The 19,921-nt window shown below is 45.7% G+C and overlaps 1 protein-coding gene and 1 pseudogene across 1 annotated transcript in view; both read left to right on the forward strand.

Moving 5' to 3' along the window:
* The first annotated feature begins 224 nt into the window (after positions 1-224).
* On the forward strand, positions 225-344 carry LOC134953513 (5S ribosomal RNA; annotated as a pseudogene).
* An 11,622-nt stretch (positions 345-11,966) lies between these two features.
* The window catches only part of TSPAN15 (tetraspanin 15), a 32,075-nt gene continuing 24,120 nt past the window's right edge, over positions 11,967-19,921 (forward strand). Inside the window, exon 1 of the mRNA XM_063937912.1 lies at positions 11,967-12,724. Coding sequence (XP_063793982.1) covers positions 12,638-12,724 — 87 coding nt within the window. The 5' untranslated portion in view covers positions 11,967-12,637. The remainder of the gene's footprint in view (positions 12,725-19,921) is intronic.

The raw sequence follows: 19,921 nt of genomic DNA on the forward strand, positions 1-19,921 counted from the left end.
AAAACTACACACCCCATGGGCTTCAACGAGGGATATGAGATCGCCCCATTTCTATGAGAGAAGCACTCCCTTCTATAATCCTCCGATCACAGATAAGCTACTTCTTTTTCCAAGCACAATTCACTTCTCTATGTAAATATCACTATATATAAAACTCTGTATATAATATATGTATTATCCTAATAAAAACCTTTAATAGTATGTGCCTGACTAATTTTATTATATGGTACAGTCATACCGCACTGGCATCACGCCCAATCCCGCCCGATCTTGGAAGCTAAGCAGTGTTGGGCCCAACCAGTACCAAGTGGGTAACCACTTGCGAAGATTGGGTACTGTAAGAGAACGAGCCTTGTCAGGCTCTTAATAATAATACCACATGTATATGTGCATAAATCACCACAGCACTGGGATCTATCATTTTTCCGAGTATCAGTCATACAGGGATACACTTTCTCTATACTTAATCACTAATAACTTATATATGACTGATTATCACTACTATGACTTCACTGGCTATCCCTTATTTATACTATCCCACATAATTTAATAAATAAGCACTCATAATTTTTAATTCATATTTTTCCTTAAAATGTACATCTTTATTCACCATCACCTCCTTTTAAATAATCATTCTTACTCTCCATGCTCTAAGGTTGGATACCAAAATGGGTCCAACTTATCCTGATATAAGCCATAATATGAGATAAAAATATTATTGTATGGATTATTTCCAGGAATATATCCATATCATTATATAGATAGAAATACCCCGTTTTTGTAACAAATTCCGTATAGATTATTACCAGTTCTCCCAGAAGTAAACAAGTATTAAATTTTAATCAAAGAGACACTAATATATGCATTTCTTTATTTTTATATGTGTGAGCTGTTTCCGCAATTGAACTCAGCACTATCATATGTCCTGATACCAAAGACTCCAAAAAGATGGCCGCCGCAATGACTGACAGTCTGCCTCAACCCATACTTTATCCAGACGAAAATCTCGGACGAGATATAATGGAACTCAGCACTGCAATCAGTCATAGATACCTAAAGACTTCTATAAAATGGCCGCTACGATGATTGACAACCCACCGCCGCCTATACAAGCCACAGACGTCAGCAACACCCGAGACAGGAAGTGACGCGACGACTAAAGCATCAACACACGGATCCGCTGACCGGAAGCGTGGCGCAATCGCGCATGCGCAATAAGAAGATTCGGCTAAAGGAAGTGGGGCGGAAGTGACGTCGGACCCGTCCCCGGACTTTCTTTAACTATAACTTATATTCTACAGCTCGTTTTTTCAATCCGTTTAGTGCACTGAGGTTATTACTCTGCTCTCTATCAAAGGCTTATGCTAATGTTAAAAAACTTACACCGCACAGTATTATTAGTTCCCCACAGGAAGTGATGTCACAATCATCCATTTCTAATTACATGTGCTATAAATAGGAGTGTCTGTTCAGTGGTCCCATACCCCTTGATGAAGTCTGAGTGACGAAACGCGTTGGGTGTACCTCAATTGACTCTCCACTTAAAAGATAAGCAGCACTCTTTTATCCGATATTTAATTAATTATTTATTGTCTTTTATTACATGCAATTTATGTAGTTTTTTAGCTGTCCTTTTATTTTATTTTTTATATTTGTATTAGATTCCCGGCTTTTAAACCCACCTTGATACAAATTATTATCATTATTTTTTTTATATTGTATAAATAAATGTTCTACTATTTTTCACGTATCCACTAAGTCTCCTCATATTTATATCTTATTGTACTAGACACTGTTGGTCGCTGAAACCCTTATCCCCCCCTTTTACATATATATATATATATATATACATACACACACACACACACACACACATGTATATATATATATATATATATGGGGTCTGCCAGCCCCTAGGAGTGCACCATGGCAAGATAAGGTTGGTGCTAACAATGGAGTGCCGGATAACAGGAGTACATATATATATATATATATATATATATATATGTGTGTTACACACACACGGAAACCCCCCCTCCCAAATCCTGCATTTGCCCCTGACAGTTACCATCATTGTATATAGTCTACCCAGTATGTATTCAAACCATACTTGCCTACTCTCCCAGAATGGGCGGGAGGCTCCCTAAAATCGGGTAGGCGCTCCTGGCCACCCAGAAAACTTTGCAAGTCTCCCAACCAGCAGCCAAGCATTCCCCCTCTCCCTCCCGAGCAGCACACATATCCCCCGCAGCATCATGGTAGCCCCGCCTCCAGCTCCACTATGCTGGTAATCTCAGCATAGTGTAGCAGGGCGGGGCCACGATGACGTGACGCAGTCACGCCCTGCTCTCCATCCCCAATAGAGCATCATATTGTCCCACCACGCCCCCCTATGCCGTGCCACGCCTCGTGCTGCACCGACCTGGCTGGAGGCAGCCAGAATGTCGGCAAGTATGATTCATACTCTGCCACATAGTCCTGTGTTACCAACTAATAAGTACCTATATGAGGGGCTGAATTGCCTTTGTATAACGTTAACATCTACCAATTCCCCTAATAATTAGTATTAACAATCAGTCATAATTTTTGTCTAATGCATTTTTTTTTATCCCTTTCAAAACAGTATTCATACGTACTGTACATAGATAATGGTTTTACACTATATTCACCACTAGATGGCGCCATGTAGGCTTTAATATGCCTTATTGATGCTGTTGATGTTGTTTCATTCCTTGTCATTGGGAAGCGCTTATTAGGAGTCATCAGGGGTTAAACTGGGGGGGGGGGGGAAAGAACGAGGTTCCATCACCTGTAATGGTAGGGGGAACTAGTTCTACCATCTCTATTGTCCTCCACAGTAATTCCAACAGAAAAACCTGCCCCATAATCTACATCAATACATGATACAGGCGGCGTTTGTGTTACTGATGAGCTGCAGCCACCTCCTCCTTACTCAGATCCTGGTGGCTCCATGGTCCCTCCCCATCTACAGCCAACCCCTCCTGGTACTCACACACGCTGTGTTTGTTGGTAAGCATTCATCCCCTCATCAGGTCCAAGTGGCTTCATTTTCTAGCACGGCATATGTTATGTCATGTTGTCACTGCTGCTTGAGTAAAGAGGAGCAGGCTCTGTGCATCTTGAAGACAGATGAAAGGGGGCTGGAGGGACAAGAGAGTGGGGAAGCTGTGTATAAGGGGCACTACTGTGGGCAATATGTATATAAACTGCACTACTGTGGTCATTTGTAAGGGGCTCTACTATTATGGGAATTGTGTATAAGGGGCACTACTGTGGGCATTGTATATAAGGAGCACTACTGTGTGGCATAACATGTATAGAGGGTACCATGGTGTACTGCAAAGTGAAAAAAAGGGCACTACTAAGTGACATATCCTGAATAAGGGGCATTACTATGTGGTGTAATGTTAATAAGATTGTGCCCCTGTGTGCTGTAATCTGAATTGGAGGTACTATTATGTGACCCCCAGCTGTGCAAGTATGCGGGTACGGAGTACCCTTAAGAATTTGGCAGCGGGTACGCAGTACCACCTGCCACACACTTTGCCATTACCACAATTATAATGTGCCACAAAGCAACAAGACCATGGTGCTTGGCAGCATAATGGCTCCTCCCACTTTGTCAGGGTTACTGGGAGTGCAACAGTGGCTGTATTTTCCTGTTATAATGGAGGCATTACTATATATTTTTTTAGCCTTGCCTCCAGATTCCCCCAAAAAAGAGGCTGTCGTGTGGCCACGCCGCTAGTGTCATGTAGCCACTCTCACTAGTATGTGGCCACGCCCCCTCACAACACATGGCCACGCCCATTTTCGTAACACTAAGAAAATATTTCTACTTGCAGCACTGGTGACCACGCTACCTCTTTGTGAGATCAATGTCCCTTTATAAAGTATGGTATTTAGGGTACTAATTTACAGTTTGCAGGGGGGTGCACAAAACACTAGCACTGGCCCTGGCTCTGTTTAATGTGTGTGTGGGGGAGGCGTGGGGGATCGGTGTCCGGGTAAATGAGTTCCATCACCTCTCCAGGACCACTTTAAGCCCTGGGAGTCATCATTCTGCTGCGGTTCAATATTTTTACAGCAGACTGCACTGAGCTATTTGTTTCTTATGATTACATTTGCTATGGTGATGAGAGAACTCTGGGTGTATGCACATGACGACACTTGGTTAAGTATGGTTAAGTATGGTAACATTGTATAGAGGTACATAAGGTGAGTTTGTTTTACGTTTATAAGCCCTGATGAAAGAGCTGTAATAAATTCTGAAATATATATATATGATATATATACACTGCTCAAAAAAATAAAGGGAACACTAAAATAACACATCCTAGAGCTGAATGAATGAAATATTCTTATTAAATACTTTGTTCTTTACATAGTTGAATGTGCCGACAACAAAACCACACAAAAATTATCAATGGAAATCAAATTTATTAACCCATGGAGGTCTGGATTTGGAGTCACCCTCAAAATGAAAGTGGAAAAACACACTACAGGCTGATCCAACTTTGATGTAATGTCCTTAAAACAAGTCAAAATGAGGCTCAGTAGTGTGTGTGGCCTCCACTAGGATGTGTTATTTTAGTGTTCCCTTTATTTTTTTGAGCAGTGTGTGTGTATATAATATATATATATATATATATGGAAAAAAAAAAAAAAAAAAAAAAAAAATATATATATATATATATATATATATATATATATATACATACATACATACATACATACATACATACACACACACACACACTAGTGTTTGCCCATGGCTTCGCTCACGTGGATTATTGCTCAACGGATTTGGGTGGGGTGTGTTCAAACTGAAATCTAAATTGCAGTGTAAAAATAAAGCAGCCAGTATTTACCCTGCACAGAAACATAACCCATCCAAAATCTAACTCTCTCTGCTCGTTACATATACCCCACCTGCAGTGCACATGGTTTAGCCCATTAGTGTACTTTTTTTGGTTTGCTAACAAACTTGAATAGCCCCCTATTTGACTAAGCCAGGCATGTCAAACTCGTGGCCCTCCAGCTGTTGTGGCATGCCTGGACTAAGCTATACAATAGCGAAAACGCAATCCAAATTCATCCCGTAGTTTTTACGTAATGCCGGAACGAACAGACAGACAAACAAAAATTCAGACAAAAACAATTTTGGTCTACATAGTTCATACACAGTCCCAAGGAGTACATTAAAAAAAAAAAAATTCTATGTACAGACGCAACCATTACAGTATAGATATACAGTACACACACAGTATAAGTATATGTGTAAAAAATACAAATAAAAAGTATAACTTGCTAACCATATTCTCTTGGCAGGGCCATTTCTATTGAGGGACTGTGACTGAGTGCAGGGGGAGCAGCAGGGCCCTGAAGTCAGTCCCGTAGTAGCTGCATCCACTGCACCAATGGTAGTTCATACTTGCCTAATCTCCTTCCCGGCCTCCCAGAAGATTTTTGTTGTCCCCTCTGCCCGGCCGCCCACTTAGTGAGTAAAGTGGGCAGTCCAGACAGTCGATGACGCGATTCTTGTTGAATCCCGTCATCATAGCACGCCCCCTGCAGTATAACATCGGCATTACAGAATGTGGGCGTGGCTTAAATGACGTGACCCAGCAACCACGCCCCTTTCCCACCTCCGCCCCATTCCGCCTCTGTCCCACCCCCTCAGCTCATCATTGCCCTGCTCCGCCCCCCTGCTGAGCTGACCCGGCTGCTCTCTCCGGGAGAGAGCAGCCAGAAAGTCGGTAAGTACAGTATGTGGTAGTTACGCCACTGCATAGGGGCCTATTTACTATGGTCCCCAATGATTAAGTATTCAACTCACTGAGCTGCAGCTGTGTTTCTTAATTACAGTAGCAATTCAGCATTACTTCGGCATTAGGACAGTTGCTCTAAAAAAGCATCCGGCTTACTGCGCATGGGTGACCTGAGGTCCTCTCTCGGGTACCCTATAGTGTTACTGTGCGAATGGTCTGCAGACTGCATATGTGCGGCACACATTGCTGGGGAGGCTTCCAAAATGGAGGGACAGCGGCAGATATCATCCTCTTGGTTTGGGGAGGGGGGATAGTCCATAGATATTATTTGATAAACAGGCCCTTTATATTAGGGGTGGATCTAGACTTTTCTTTTAGAGGGGCAGTTTAAGAATTAATACTGACTCCTCCCCCTCTACTCATTACTCCACCCACATTTCTGCCATCACTAAATTCGCAGTTTTTACAAATTTCCCGTGCACTTTTCTCATTTCCAAGTAAGAGCCCTATTTATCAAAGCTGTAACGATCGAGATATCACTCATATCTCCTTGATACAAAACTTCCACAATAATTTCCACAGTCCCAATACTTAAGAATGGGGCTGTAGAAATTGTGTAATTCATCAAGATCCAAGAGGGACATAGGGCTAGATGATTTGTATGAGTGAGGTACAGGCAAGCGACATACAGGTAGGGGCAGTATGGTGCACAAGCTACAGGGATACATGGATGATGGATGGTTCGCCTGCTGATAAAGAAATATAAGAAAGTTGAGGACAGAGAGAAGAGGCGAGACAGGGAGGGGGGGGGGGGCAGTGGCATCACAAGCCGGGGGTGACACCAATCTTTTGGCTCCTCCGCAATGACAGGAGCCAGGTGCTGAATGTGAAATTCTGCTGCAGCACCCGGTTCCTGTCATAGAAGAGGAGTTGACAGCGCTGCAGACAGTCTCCGGGGGCAGCCCAGTACAGCCCTGCATCTCCGGAGATGCTGGGCACACCCCCGGAGTGAAGACCCGCGAGGCCACGCCCCCTCTCTTTTGCAGCCACGTCCCCTTTTTGCAGCGACTGTGCCTCCGGCGCACTGGCATATTGAAGGTGCGCACCGGGTGTCACTACACCCGGTGAGGCCACTGGGGGGAGCAGACGTGACAACACAAGAGAGAGAAAACTGCAGTAAAAACTCAGAAAATCCCATTTCTTTTTAACCTTGTGTACTTGTGTGTCAACTTATTGGGTAAAGGAGGGTTTACCACACATATACTAGAGTCTTCAAGAGTATTCCCGAGCTGATCGTGGCTTGATGACGCAATAGCATCTTTGTGGCTCCCATTCCTCTGTATAATGCTGCAAATCGTGAAACTCCCAAATTTCAGGTGGCTCTTCCAGACTCCCAGAAGAGTAGCCAAGTCTCCCACAAGCCTCTCAATACTAACCACTGCTGGGTGGCTTTATTATGCTATTTGCATTGAATCCTGTTGTGACAGGACGGTTCCGTACGAAAGCACTCGCCGCTTTCGCGTCCCGTCGGCTGCGCACAGAATGGAAGGTCAGGTCACACGAGGCCTGACCACATAGGGGATTCCCGCTTACCGTCAGTAACCGCCTGTTACTGACTCCACCCACTGCGCTGTGGGCGGGTTTATGCTGCCACCACCAAACTCCTAACCTGCCGTGGTGTTTGGAACCACGGTTCTGCTCTGTATGTGCCGACGCACTGCCTTGCCACACCTGTGTGGTGTTGACGAATCCCCACTAGCCACTTGCTAGGCCTCTACCGGTAGCTGGCGGAAGGCGGAACTTGGAGACGTTAGGTGCTTCCCTGGACAGCCGGAGGACGGGGCTATGTTTGGCATAACCCTGTAGGTCACAAGATGAAGCAATCTTCTTGAGGCAGATGATGTTTATTTGCTCAATAATAGCCTTTAAAAAGACTCATCCCTATTGCTAGGGGCAACAGCATACAACAAGATGTTCCAGCAGAATAAAGATGGTACAATCCAATTTTCATGGGGCAACTGCCCTCCTTTTATCTTACTCCAATACACATTACCACAGGGGGTAAGCCCGCCCTGTGGTGTACAACCAATCAATGTTTACCCATGAGCTGTGCATGCCTTGGTCACATGCACAGCTAACATTGTTCCCTATGGACAGTGGGGAGTGGTCGTTCTCCTTTGCCTGTCCCATCCTGGAGGATCAGGATACGCCCCGATGCCGTTCAGTCTAGGCTGGGGGAAGTTTTCCCGCCTAAACTGACTTCCAGAAACCTGCCCGGGACCTAGCCCACTGCCTGCAGCCTGGATTTGGGCTCCAGAGCTGGGCAGCCTAGCTCCCCGGTCCAGGTTTCCTGGCCACTACGGGTGATCTCCATGGAGCTCCAGAAAACCACTCAGCTTGTTTCAAAGCTGAGCTTCTTCTCTCTCTCCCAATGCCCCTTTCATGAGTGAGGCTGGAAGAGAAAGTATTCCGTTTTTGGGGAAAAGGTCTGGGAGAATCCATCAGCCTGCACAGCAATGGATTCCCCCCTCCTGGGACACACAACCAAGTAAGTGCAATTTACCTTTAAATACATTTCAGTTAAATACATGTGTTTCCCTTTAAATATACTCTGAGCCTGTGCCCTGCACAGGCTCCACATTCCCAGGCACTGCAGTGCCTCGTAACCAGTCCAATATCTCTTACATTTAAATACATTGTGTTGTTGTTTTTAAATACTGTGCCCAGCGCTCAGCGCTGGGCTCCCCTAGCCCTGCAGCCTGGCTGCTAGGGCTCTCTCTCTCTCAGCGCTGGAGGTATGGGGCTGGCTTCCCCCATCCTCCAGCCTGCCTGCCTGCCTCTGGGGTCCAGGGAGCTGGCTCTCCCTGTCCCCCCAGAGCGGCATTCACTTTGTAGCCTCGCCGCACGGAGCGGCGCACCCCCCTGATCTAAAGCCCGGCGGCCCGGGACACTTGTCCCGGCCGCTGTGGCTCTGTGCCTGTTGCAGCGATGAGGTGCCGGGAGCGTAGCTCCCGGACCCCAGCACTCACCAACCTAATCATCCCCCTGCCGCCAGGGAGCCGGCTAGCCCGGTCCCCTGTATGCGGCGCTGAATCTGTGGCCTCGCCACAGCATCCGGCGGAGAGCCGGGCTGCGACGCACCCCCCCTGCCGCCTGGCAGCCCGGGACATTCCTCCCGGCTGCCGCGGCTGGCCGCCTCCAGTGTGCTGAGGCGCCGGGAGCAGAGCTCCCGTCCCCCAGCACAGGCAACCCCAGAGCGCGCTGCAGCAGGAGCTGAGCTCCCAGCCGCAGCGGCTCACCCTTCTCCCCCGGCGCACACACAGCTCAGTGCACCGGGGGGCTGTGCTCACCGCTGCCGTTGCCGGGAGCAGAGCTCCCGGACCCTGGCGGTCAGCGGCGCACTCCGATCGCTGCAGCGGGAGCTGATCTCCCGGCTGCAGCGGTTCACCTCTCCCCCGGCACGCACACACTGTTCAGCGCGCCGGGGGCTGCCCTCACTGCCGTGGTCGCCGGAGAGGTCCGGGACCGCGGCACACCATTAAAATACATTTTTAAACATTAATAAAAACACGGCGCCTAGCGCCCACAGTATTTTGAATATGGCGCCAAGCGCCCATTGTCCTGATAATGCCGCCGGGCACTAGAGGTTAACCTCTTCAGTGCCGCGGCGGCCATTGTCCACGTGGGCTGGGGGTCTCTCCGGCCACACCTGTCATCATGGCCCTGGGCCCTGCTTTACAATGACTGGAATCACGGCTTTGTAAAGCAGTGTGCAGGGCTACATACCTCCCAACATCACCTTCTTCAGGAGCAGAGCATTCTGTCCCTCCTGGAGAGGGTCCTGTTGGGAGGTATGGGCTATGATGATGTCATTGCTGTAACCACCTGGCACCCGCAGCTCCCACCTACCGGAGGGCCAGCCCGCATGTTGCCAAATATGTATAAGTTTAGTTAGGACTATAGGCCCCCATACATCAGCAATCAACTGGGGCAATTTGGCGTTTTGGAGATGATTGTGTAAAAAAAAAAAAATCTGCAGTGTATGGCGTTCACAGATCGTAGATTCCAAACAAAAATCGTTTGGGATTGTTAAATCAGGTTTTTCAACATGTTTAATGTCACGGATCAATTGGGGCTGTAGATTCCTAGTGTATGATAACAATCAGCAGATTTGCAGACTGTTTCTAGTAAACTGACGAGCCTTTATAGGTTTGCAGATCATTTTCAGCAAATACAGATCTGCCAATAACGGAAATATATCCGTTTATCTGTAATGTATGTATGTATGGGCGCAGGTTGGTGGATTGGGGAATCTTAAAATTGGGAGAAACAAATCACAGACTGCAAAAAATTTTTGGGGTGATTGCTCATGATGATGGGTCTTAAACTGTGCTAATTCCACATATACAGTATTTTCAGATGAATCTCGGAGTTCAGTTTGTAAAGATGCCTGTTAATGTATAAAATGATTCATCACTGCATACAGCAGTACCTCCCAAACAGGCCAACATTCTGATGGTAAAGTAAATGGCGTTTTTTTTTTTACAAAATTTGGAGTGACCTAATTTGAAATAGGGGTGGCATTTGTGCCCCAGGGTGTGATCTGTGTGGATCAGCGGGTGTGGTCTAATTTGTTCAGAGTTTCCAAATAGGAATGATGTGAGGTTTTCTCCTTGTGTACGGAACAGACGAAGTGAAATAGAATATACCCTTCTGTATTCCTGTCATGCTGGACAACTAATTCCCTCTCTTATCTCATCTCATCATTTTGTCAATCACCGTCCATGTACTCTCACTGTGCGTGTCATAGACAGTTTAGTGGGAGATTATATATAAATATATGGTGTGTTTGGCAGCCAGGCATTATAATGACCAACTGTAAGCCCAGATCCCTACTGTCAGTGACAGTCAGAAGGTAATCTAATGGGATGTGGAATAACAAATACTACATTTTAAGCACTGAGGGACTATGCAGAGTAATATACATAGTTTTAACCCTTGCAACCGAAGAGACGGAAATGGGATGGGAAAGGGTTTATTGAGGGTGTGTGGTCAGAGCCGGCCCTAACCAATTTGATGCCCTAGGCAAGATTTTGGCTGGTGCCCCCTAGCACCGCCGCTAGTTCTGCAGGAGATGCCTGGCATGAGTCAGCTGGCAGCTCTGCTAACGTCGGGTGCCTTTTGTTTATTTATTTGCATTACTATGTGGCTAGGGTGCACAAGCAGCTTCTGCTGATTAAAATTATATGCAGCATGCCTATATTCTCTGTGCGACTGCAGCTCTATCTGCATACGAAATGCTACATTACAGTGATTTCCAGGAATACACTGCAACGTACCATTTTGTATGCAGATACAGCCGCAGTCACACACAGAATATAGGCATGCTGCATATCATTTTAATCAGCAGAAGCTGCTGGTGCCCCCAAGCATACCAAATGCCCTAGGCATTTGCCTAGTTTGCCTATGCCTAAGGCTGGCTCTGTGTGTGTGGTCATGCCTATACAGGCCCTGCAGTCCAGCAAATACTTTCCAACTTGGCCGTTCAGTAGTATATTATCTGCACCTGCTGTAGCACAAGCCAGGGGGACGGAAATTAGCCACATACATTATGCAGCCTATGTAAAACACTAGTGTGCAGAAATGGGTTTATATATTTAATTTGCCTCAGGAGAATGTTTCATTTACTTCCATTTTACTTTCCTCAGCAACAGTCCCTGTGTGTAATGGAGAGATGCTACTGTACTGTAAATACTGCCGCCTAGGTAACAGGACATCAGGCAACACAAAAAAAACAAAAACAAAAAAAAGCAATTATGAAGAAAATGAGTGAATAATAGCAAAGATGGCTGGTATCCTCATATTGGAGAGAACTTCGTAATATAGTGCTGTTTATGCCGGGTGCAGGAAAGTATCAATGACAATAAAAAAAAAAATTTTTTAGAAGTATTACCAAAAGCCATAAAATAAAGTGTATTAAATTTATTACAGTACCAAATAAAATATTTTTTTTTCCCTAATAACAATAAAACAAATAACTAGAAACCTATTCCTGAAGAACTGCACAAAAATGTAACAAGGAAGGTTTATCGGTGAAGGGGCTAATTATCTCCGGTCACCAAGGGGTTAAGCTAAATCTCCAGGATAAGATAGCAGTCAGCAGCAGCTAGGCTGTGGGTTATTATGTGGTGACACACACTGGGAGGAGGCCCAGTCACATGCAGCTGCCAGCCCACCCTTCAGGGCAGCAGGACCCTCACTGGTCCAGAGAAAGATCACCCATTGCACAGAGCTGATGGGGAACTGGTTTTGCTGGTTCCAAAACGCAGACACTTATTGCACAACCTACAAGATCCTGCACACACATATATAATCTATAATAATCACACAGCTGATCCTTGCACACTGGATAAATAACACCCACAGCTCCTGTCCTGCTGCTCTCCCATGAATTACACACACAGCCGGCTTCCTGTTATTTTCTGTGACAGCACAGCTGCCCCTCACTGCAAGTCACACTACACCATGCAACATTACACTGCATCCTCCCACTGCTAAACACAGAGTGTAGCTAAATAAACAGCCTGGCTCCACCTCCCTCTAAGCAATACAGCACACCCTTATTCATGCTATCTCTGCCACACTCACGCTATAGTATTTACTACTGTACAATCTACCTGTGCACAAGCAGGCTGCACACAAGGATGTTGGACAGAGGCACTCACCTGTGCTGAACGCAGGCTCTGCACTCCCCTTTGCTGAACTGATGCTCTGCAATCACCTGTGCTGACCTTAGCCTCCACGCTCATCTCACCTGTGCTTCAAGGCTTCACTTATCTGTTGTCATGGCTTCCGAAGAGGTTCGCTACTGCTCCAGATTTCCATATCTGTGCTTGAAATTTACACTCATCGCATACAGCACCATATTCTGGGTAAGATGCCCCTCAGGGGACCTGGGTGGGGTTGTTTGGTGCGGGTGGGTCTGTATGGGGGTGGTGTTTACATTTTGGAAGCAATTTCCATTGATGTTAGTGGATTCAGATGATCACAGGATCCTTTAAAGTAGGGATGGACATCGGAAGCCTGCTGTTGAATGATGGCTGGGCTTCCGCCATCGAACCTTTGGATCTGATTGATTGGTAACTAACCATTGCATCAAAAGAATGAGTTGGAGAAAAAATTGTGACGGTTCGCATATTTGCAACACAATGTTTGTGCATGCACAGTAACTTCCCACTGCTCTTAAACCGCAGAAATCAGCTGTATTTGAGGTAAGTCACTTACACACCATTTGATGGTGGCTACCATTGAATGGTGAAACACTGCCATCACAAGAAAAACATCAGTGGTGTTAAACCATTGAACATCGATGCCCGTCCCTAGTTTAAAGATCTGCTGGTTCCTGCACTTATCTTACAGGCTCCTGAGTGCCACATTATTTTGTCCATTCCTGTGCTTGTAAGTGTAATTCAGGTAGGTCTCATTATGGGGTAAGTGTCTGGCTACTGTTTATTCTAGAGTTTGCTGTGTCATGGGGAAGGCCACTAATTTCTATGATTATACATGTCATACATACTACAGGATAAAGTCAAACAAGAAAATTTGGTGAAACCAGATAGACCAGTTCAGGGGGATCCCATAGGCGGCTGTTTAACCCCTAGAGGAAAGGTGTGTTTCACCTTGTTAGAAATTGTGAACTTGAAATCTGATATTTGTGTAAATTGCACTGTTAAATTTGTGAGAATATTTATGACAGTCCTTCCTATTTCCGCCAACTGACTACTCTTTAATGAATGAGAAACCTTTCCTGACACTCCCCGTTTCTACCGTGAACCAGAATATTGCTTTTTGACCTTCCCTTATCACTGTCAGCCCCAGCAAGGTGTGCCTTTTTATCAGCAACCACTTAATTACACATAACGCACAGACACACCTGCAGGAAAATGGTCTAGAACTTGTGCCATGTTTTCCAGCACACAATGGTAGATTTTGTATACTGCTATTGTTACCAGGGCGGTTATTACTATAAAGCACTAGACCACAGTTTTCCAAACTCTGCCATTACAGTCCAGGTTTTAAGGATATCCATGCTTAAATCAAAATGACTAAGGTACTAATTGTCACCTTTGCTCAAGTATGAATATTCTTAAAACCTGGACTGTAATGGTGGAGTTTGGGTACGTCTGCACCAGACCTTGTCTCCCAATTCTAGTCCTCAGGGCACCCTAACTGTACATGTTTTCCAGGTCTCCTCCCAGAATTGCAAATTAATAAATATAAAAACCTGCAGATCTCCTAAATCTGCAGATCTCCTGGAGCATGAAGATCTGGAAAATATGCACTGTTCGGTAGGCTGACCGGGTGTAGTACGGTATGCCGGCGCTCGGGCTCCCGGCGACCAGCATATCGGTGCCGGGAGCCCGACCACCGGCATACCGACAGCGTGGCGAGCGCAAAGGAGCCCCTTGCGGGCTCGCTGCGCTCGCCATGCTGCGGGCACGGTGGCGCGCTACGCGCGCCACACTATTTTATTCTCCCTCCAGGGGGTCGTGGACCCCCACGAGGGAGAATAGATGTCGGGATTCCGGCGCCGGTATACTGTGCGCCGGGATCCCAACATTCGGCATACTGAAGACCACCCGGCTGACCATACTATCCCTTTAAACTGGGACACTCATGAATTACACAGGTTCTGTGGCTGGCTGTATGTCACCTGGTTTTAATCAGCCCCAGAACCTGTGTAATTTATGAGTGTCCCAGTTTAAAGGGATATTATGGTCAGCCTAATAGGGTCCCTGAGGACTATTATTATTGTTATCCTTTATTTATATGGTGCCACAAGGGTTCCGCAGCGCCCAATTACAGAGTACATAAATAATCAAACAGGAAAACAGCAACTTACAGTTGATGACAGTATAGGACAAGTACAGGGTAAATAAACATAGTTACATCAGCAGATGACACTGGAATAAGTATCAGGTGGCAGAAGACTGCTGGAGTTGATGCAGTTGAAGATTGTTAAAGTAAGACTAGAGTTAGAAACACTAAAAGTCAGACTTTACATGACCTCTGGCTGTTCTGTGGAACAACAAGTCCCCGTATAACCTTATAGTCTGAGATGCCAGGGCGTGCTTAGGCATAGTTGCCTACCCTCCCTCATTCTCTTTGGGGCTCATTTACTTTTGGATGTAAGTCATTTTCATGACGCCTCTCAGATGTAGTGGTACACGTCCGCGCTGATGGGTGTTACTTTCAGAATCTCCCTGAAATGCTTTTTAAAAAGTAGGCAAGTATGTGCTTTGGTGTACGGTTCCACAACAGCTCTACAGCCGTAGGTTGCCTTAGTGCAGGCATGTCCAAACTGCGGCCCTCCAGCTGTCAGTGTATCTCCTATAGTACATCTCAATAATGGCACTCGCCAAGCAGATATGTGATCATATACAGGCACTAGGGGTGCGTTACTCCTTATATAATACAAGTATACCTAAGAACAAATGTCTTAATGACACCACCACTTGCCAATTATAAGCAAGACATCACAACTAATTTTTTCAAACCCTTATGTATTATGCAAATTATATTGCATGTGTGTAAGATCAGTATATCCTCAAGATGTAACACGTCCGGTTACGTGTTTGGGCAAGACCAGATAAATATCTCATGTTTTTGCTTCAAAGGGGCTGGGTGGGGGGCAGGGGTTTAGTCGGGTGTAGGCTTGTACAGGCCTAGGTGACATTCTTTCACATAATGTTACAGACAACAGATATAGCTGCATTACAGTCACACAGTATTTCTTTCTGTCTTATAGGTTCTGTATGACTGTATAGTTGATTCACATTTATTTACATATTATTTGTATGCATGCATATTCTGCAGCCCTTTACAGTGAATATTTGGCCATTCACAACAGTCCCTGACCCAGTGGAGCTTATAATCTATATTCCACGCTAGGGTTGATTTTGTTGTGAGCCTATTAATCCACCAGTATATTTTTGGATTGTGGGAAGAAACCATGACACTCCAAGGGAACCAACGCAAGCACAGGAAGAACATACAAACTCCACACAGGGCACATACCTACTCTCCCAGAAGTTGCAGGAGACTCCTGATTTTTCGGGTAATCCCCCCACACCACCGGAAGGGTGGCCAGATATCTCGCATCACACCTGCTTCCTAGTGAAGCGGGCTGGTTGTGAGAGAAAACACTGAGAATCGAGGCTCCGTTTTCTGGCGGTGGGGCTCAATGACATGAATTTGCATAATTTAGCCCCACCTTTTCCTCTGGGGCCCGAGAATCGCGGCCATTTGCTGCTACAGGGGTGTGGCCTAACAATGTGACAGCCAGGCCCCAACACTCAAAGCTGTCTGAGAGTCTCCATCTACGTTACCCAGGGACCCAGCAAAAAGCCTTTATGGCTGCAATGAAGCCTCCCAGGCTTGTTGAGTGCCCGCCGGGTGAAAGTGTAATGCAGGTGTGCGCATGCACGTTTCTCAGTACTCGCCGGAAAGGTACCAAAATATGCCTCAGGTAACAAGGACTGTTCTAAAATGAAGACATAAATGGTCATAATATTACCTAACACGCACTGGAAAAAGGGTGGTCAGTATTGGAAAATTGGGACATTTCCAAGGGGAGTTTATTTAAACCTGGGATCGGCCGTAGAATATTTACAGTAAATAAAACATTTATGGCAATGCCGTCCGTAATTATTTTATTGTTTGCCAAATAGAACTGACTGCCCATATGCTGTTGGTTCCTCTGCACAGTGTGAGCCATCAAGCAGCACTGTAGCTGGGCTCTGTACCTCCCTGTGTTGACTCATTCTTGAACATGTGACTTCATGACAACACACTGAGGGGTTGCGGCTGCTGGCACCAAGAAGTAGAGCACTGGCCAGAGTGTCCTTAGGTTGGCTCTACATTCTACAGGACCCCGTTGCTGCTGCACGGTACCTGCATTTTGGTTTGCGGGATGCATCCTTTGGATGCTCCGAGCATCTCTGCAGCAAAACTACTGACTGCAGGGTGCCGTTTCCTGCAACCTGGGCGATGGGAACACTCTTACACCCATAGTTATAGCCGTATCTGCGAGATAAATTATGCCAACACTTATACCCTCAGAGTGGCGGGCAAAGCTGTAATCTGACCCGTACAGGTCCAGTCCAGCCTTACTGCCAGATATGAAACGAGCCTTTGTTTAAACAGGAAATTTAAAATGACTGTGTTATTCAGAGCAAAACAATTCCAAATACATTCCTCTCTATTCCTCAGTGATGTCATTTTCTGTTTATGAATTTAAATAATTTTCAGGAACACTTTGGTCAGACGTATGTCTTTGCAGACGTAAGTGCACTGCAGCTTCCTTCATGACGTGGTCACTGTGATCAAAGGCATAAGCTGCTTTTTCCACTTTTAGGTGCTGATGCGGAGTTGCACAATAGCAAGTAACAGTCCAGGTTTAAGTGATTTCCAGGCTTCAGCACAGATGGTTAAATAAAAATAACCTAGGTACTAATTAAGTCACCTGTGCCCAAGTATGGCTAGCCTTAAATCCTGTAGTGTGTCTGAAGGACAGTGTTAGGAACCCCTGCCCTACAGGAATAGTAACATGCAGTATGTAGATGTCTGCAGGGCTGGTGGAAAGATACTCTGTATCAGCAGACCTGAAACATGGCGTGTGCGACTGGTGGAAGGAGCAAAGTCCCATGGAGGCAGGCACGGTCTTTGCCACGATGTTGCCCTTTTTTCGGCTTGCCGCTACCTAGAATGGGGAAAGTTTAACACAGATCTTCCTTCTCCCCCCAGAACTGTAATGATATAACATGACGTGTGTGGGAGGTGCTGGCCCAAGGTGCCCCTTGTATCTGGCTCTAAGTGTCATGGAGGTGAGGGGAATGTGCAGGAGCAAGCTACTGCTGATGCTGCTCTGTAGTTCAGTGGCAAAATGGAAGTGTGCTGCTGTATTGTGACACTGACACGGAAGAGCAGCAGCATCGTACACAGGCTTGGAGTGTACATGGCTATGGCCGTAGTTCTAGAACATGGCGGTATACTTGTAGCTGTGGTAAATTACTGCAGCTAATGGGGGCTATCCAGTGAACCCCATAAACTGGCAAATATCAGAGATTATGCTTCACGTACCTCAGGCACGCAAAGCAGACCCCCCCCCCCCCCCTCCCCTTCCCTCACCGATAAGTAGAACCATTTTGAAAAAATGTTTGACAGATAACAGATGGGATCAAGAACTTATACCGGATCCTATGTGTTATCATCCAATAACGGGTCGTTTGGTACTATCAGGCTAAAAAGCCTGTTTTCACTGTGCGGTATATTACCACATGTAATAGGATACCGGTCTTAGGGCAAGATGTACTAAAGGGGAAATGTGGTTTTTGGGCTTTGGCCGCTTTTTTCATATGTACTAAGCCGGGCAATGCTGGTCTTCGTGTTGCTCTGAGAGGGATCCAATCTGATTCTTCCCAGCACCCCCTGCGGCTGCTGCGTTGGACTCCCGGAGCTGAAACCCAGAAGTGGAGTGACCGGCAGCTCTCATCAGATGAGCTGTCCTTTGCGATAGTAATTTCACGTTAGTATATATGTGATTAGTATGAATGTGATGTGTGGCGGTATATACCACCATTGGTTAGTGCATCCCACCTTAAATGGTAAAAGTGGACATGGCTCTGCAGTGGCGCCGAGAGAGGTGGGGAGAGGGTACTAATTACCCGGGCCCAGGTCAGATGTGGGGTGAGGGTACTAATTACCCGTGCCCAGGTCTGATATCTCCCTCCCTTACCTGGCATCAGTCACTGCAGCTTTTCTCCTCAGTCCAGCTCTCGCTGCTGTGTGCTGGGCTGCAGTGTGCCAAGGGAGGCGCTTCAAATTATTATTATATATATATATTTTTTTTTTATTGAAGTCACTCATTAGAATATCAAAAATATACAATTGATCAAACATGTCAACAGTCCATAACCAAAACAGGTTGAGGAGTCGGCAGGAGGGATTAATGCATCAAATAAGTGTATAAGCTAGTCTCATGGTAACACAGCACAATGAATAAGACAAATAAAACCATGTACACAAGTCAATAAATACAAGATTCAAAAGGGAAAATTAGAGAACAAGACAAAGTGAATAACTGCAACATATCTATAGTGACTGTAGTAACAAATTTACAGACTATAGAGGGTACAACCAACATTTGTATTCCTAAAGATTTCGGATAATCTTCCAAATAAATTTCGTGTTTCATACCACATTGTGGATCGAAAACATTTCCAAATTTGTACTCTAACATGGGTCGGATGAGCTGATTTCCCAAGTATGAAAGAAACGCTAGATGACCGCTTTTATTTATTTTAAATGCATAAAGTAAAATTTGCGCTCTTGCTTTTGCGTAACTGGAGCGTCATCGGTTGATTACGAATCACTGAATATGTACATGGGATAAATTCTCTGGGAACTTTTACACCAAGATGTGGACAGGATTAAATGTACTTCTAGTTCTGTAAAGCATAGAGTCACGTTTTGGTCATATAACAAAATATATGCAACGCCTTAAAATTCTCGGTCTACACTTCACTTGTTCTTCCTACGGAGAGCGAGTGAATGGAATACTGTTGACAACTTATTAGTGTATGATATCGGATATGATGGAGGGTACTTGAATCGATGCCCAGAGTACGACCAGTCACGGGAATCCCCTTTCCAAATGTATTTAGCGTAAATAGCACACGGACACCACCAAATAGATCAGTAGGGATAAAGGGGGTCATTCCGAGTTGATCGCTCGCTAGCAGTTTTTAGCAGCCGTGCAAACGCATTGTCGCCGTCCACCGGGGAGTGTATTTTCGCTTTGCAGAAGTGCGAACACCTGTGCAGCAGAGCACCTGCAAAAACATTTTGTGCAAAACAAGACCAGCCCTGGACTTACTCTTCGTGTGCGTTGATTCTAACGTTGGTGGGATGGCTTTTGACATTACACACCCGCCCAGCGTTCTCCCAGCCACACCTGCATTTTCCCCGGCACGCCTGCGTTTTTCCAAACGCTCCCTGAAAACGGTCAGTTGACACCCAGAAACGCCCCCTTCCTGTTAATCTTCTTGCTTAGTGCCATGCGACTTAAA

The sequence above is a fragment of the Pseudophryne corroboree genome, chromosome 8 (genome assembly GCF_028390025.1).
Source record: "Pseudophryne corroboree isolate aPseCor3 chromosome 8, aPseCor3.hap2, whole genome shotgun sequence".
Classification (NCBI taxonomy): domain Eukaryota; kingdom Metazoa; phylum Chordata; class Amphibia; order Anura; family Myobatrachidae; genus Pseudophryne; species Pseudophryne corroboree.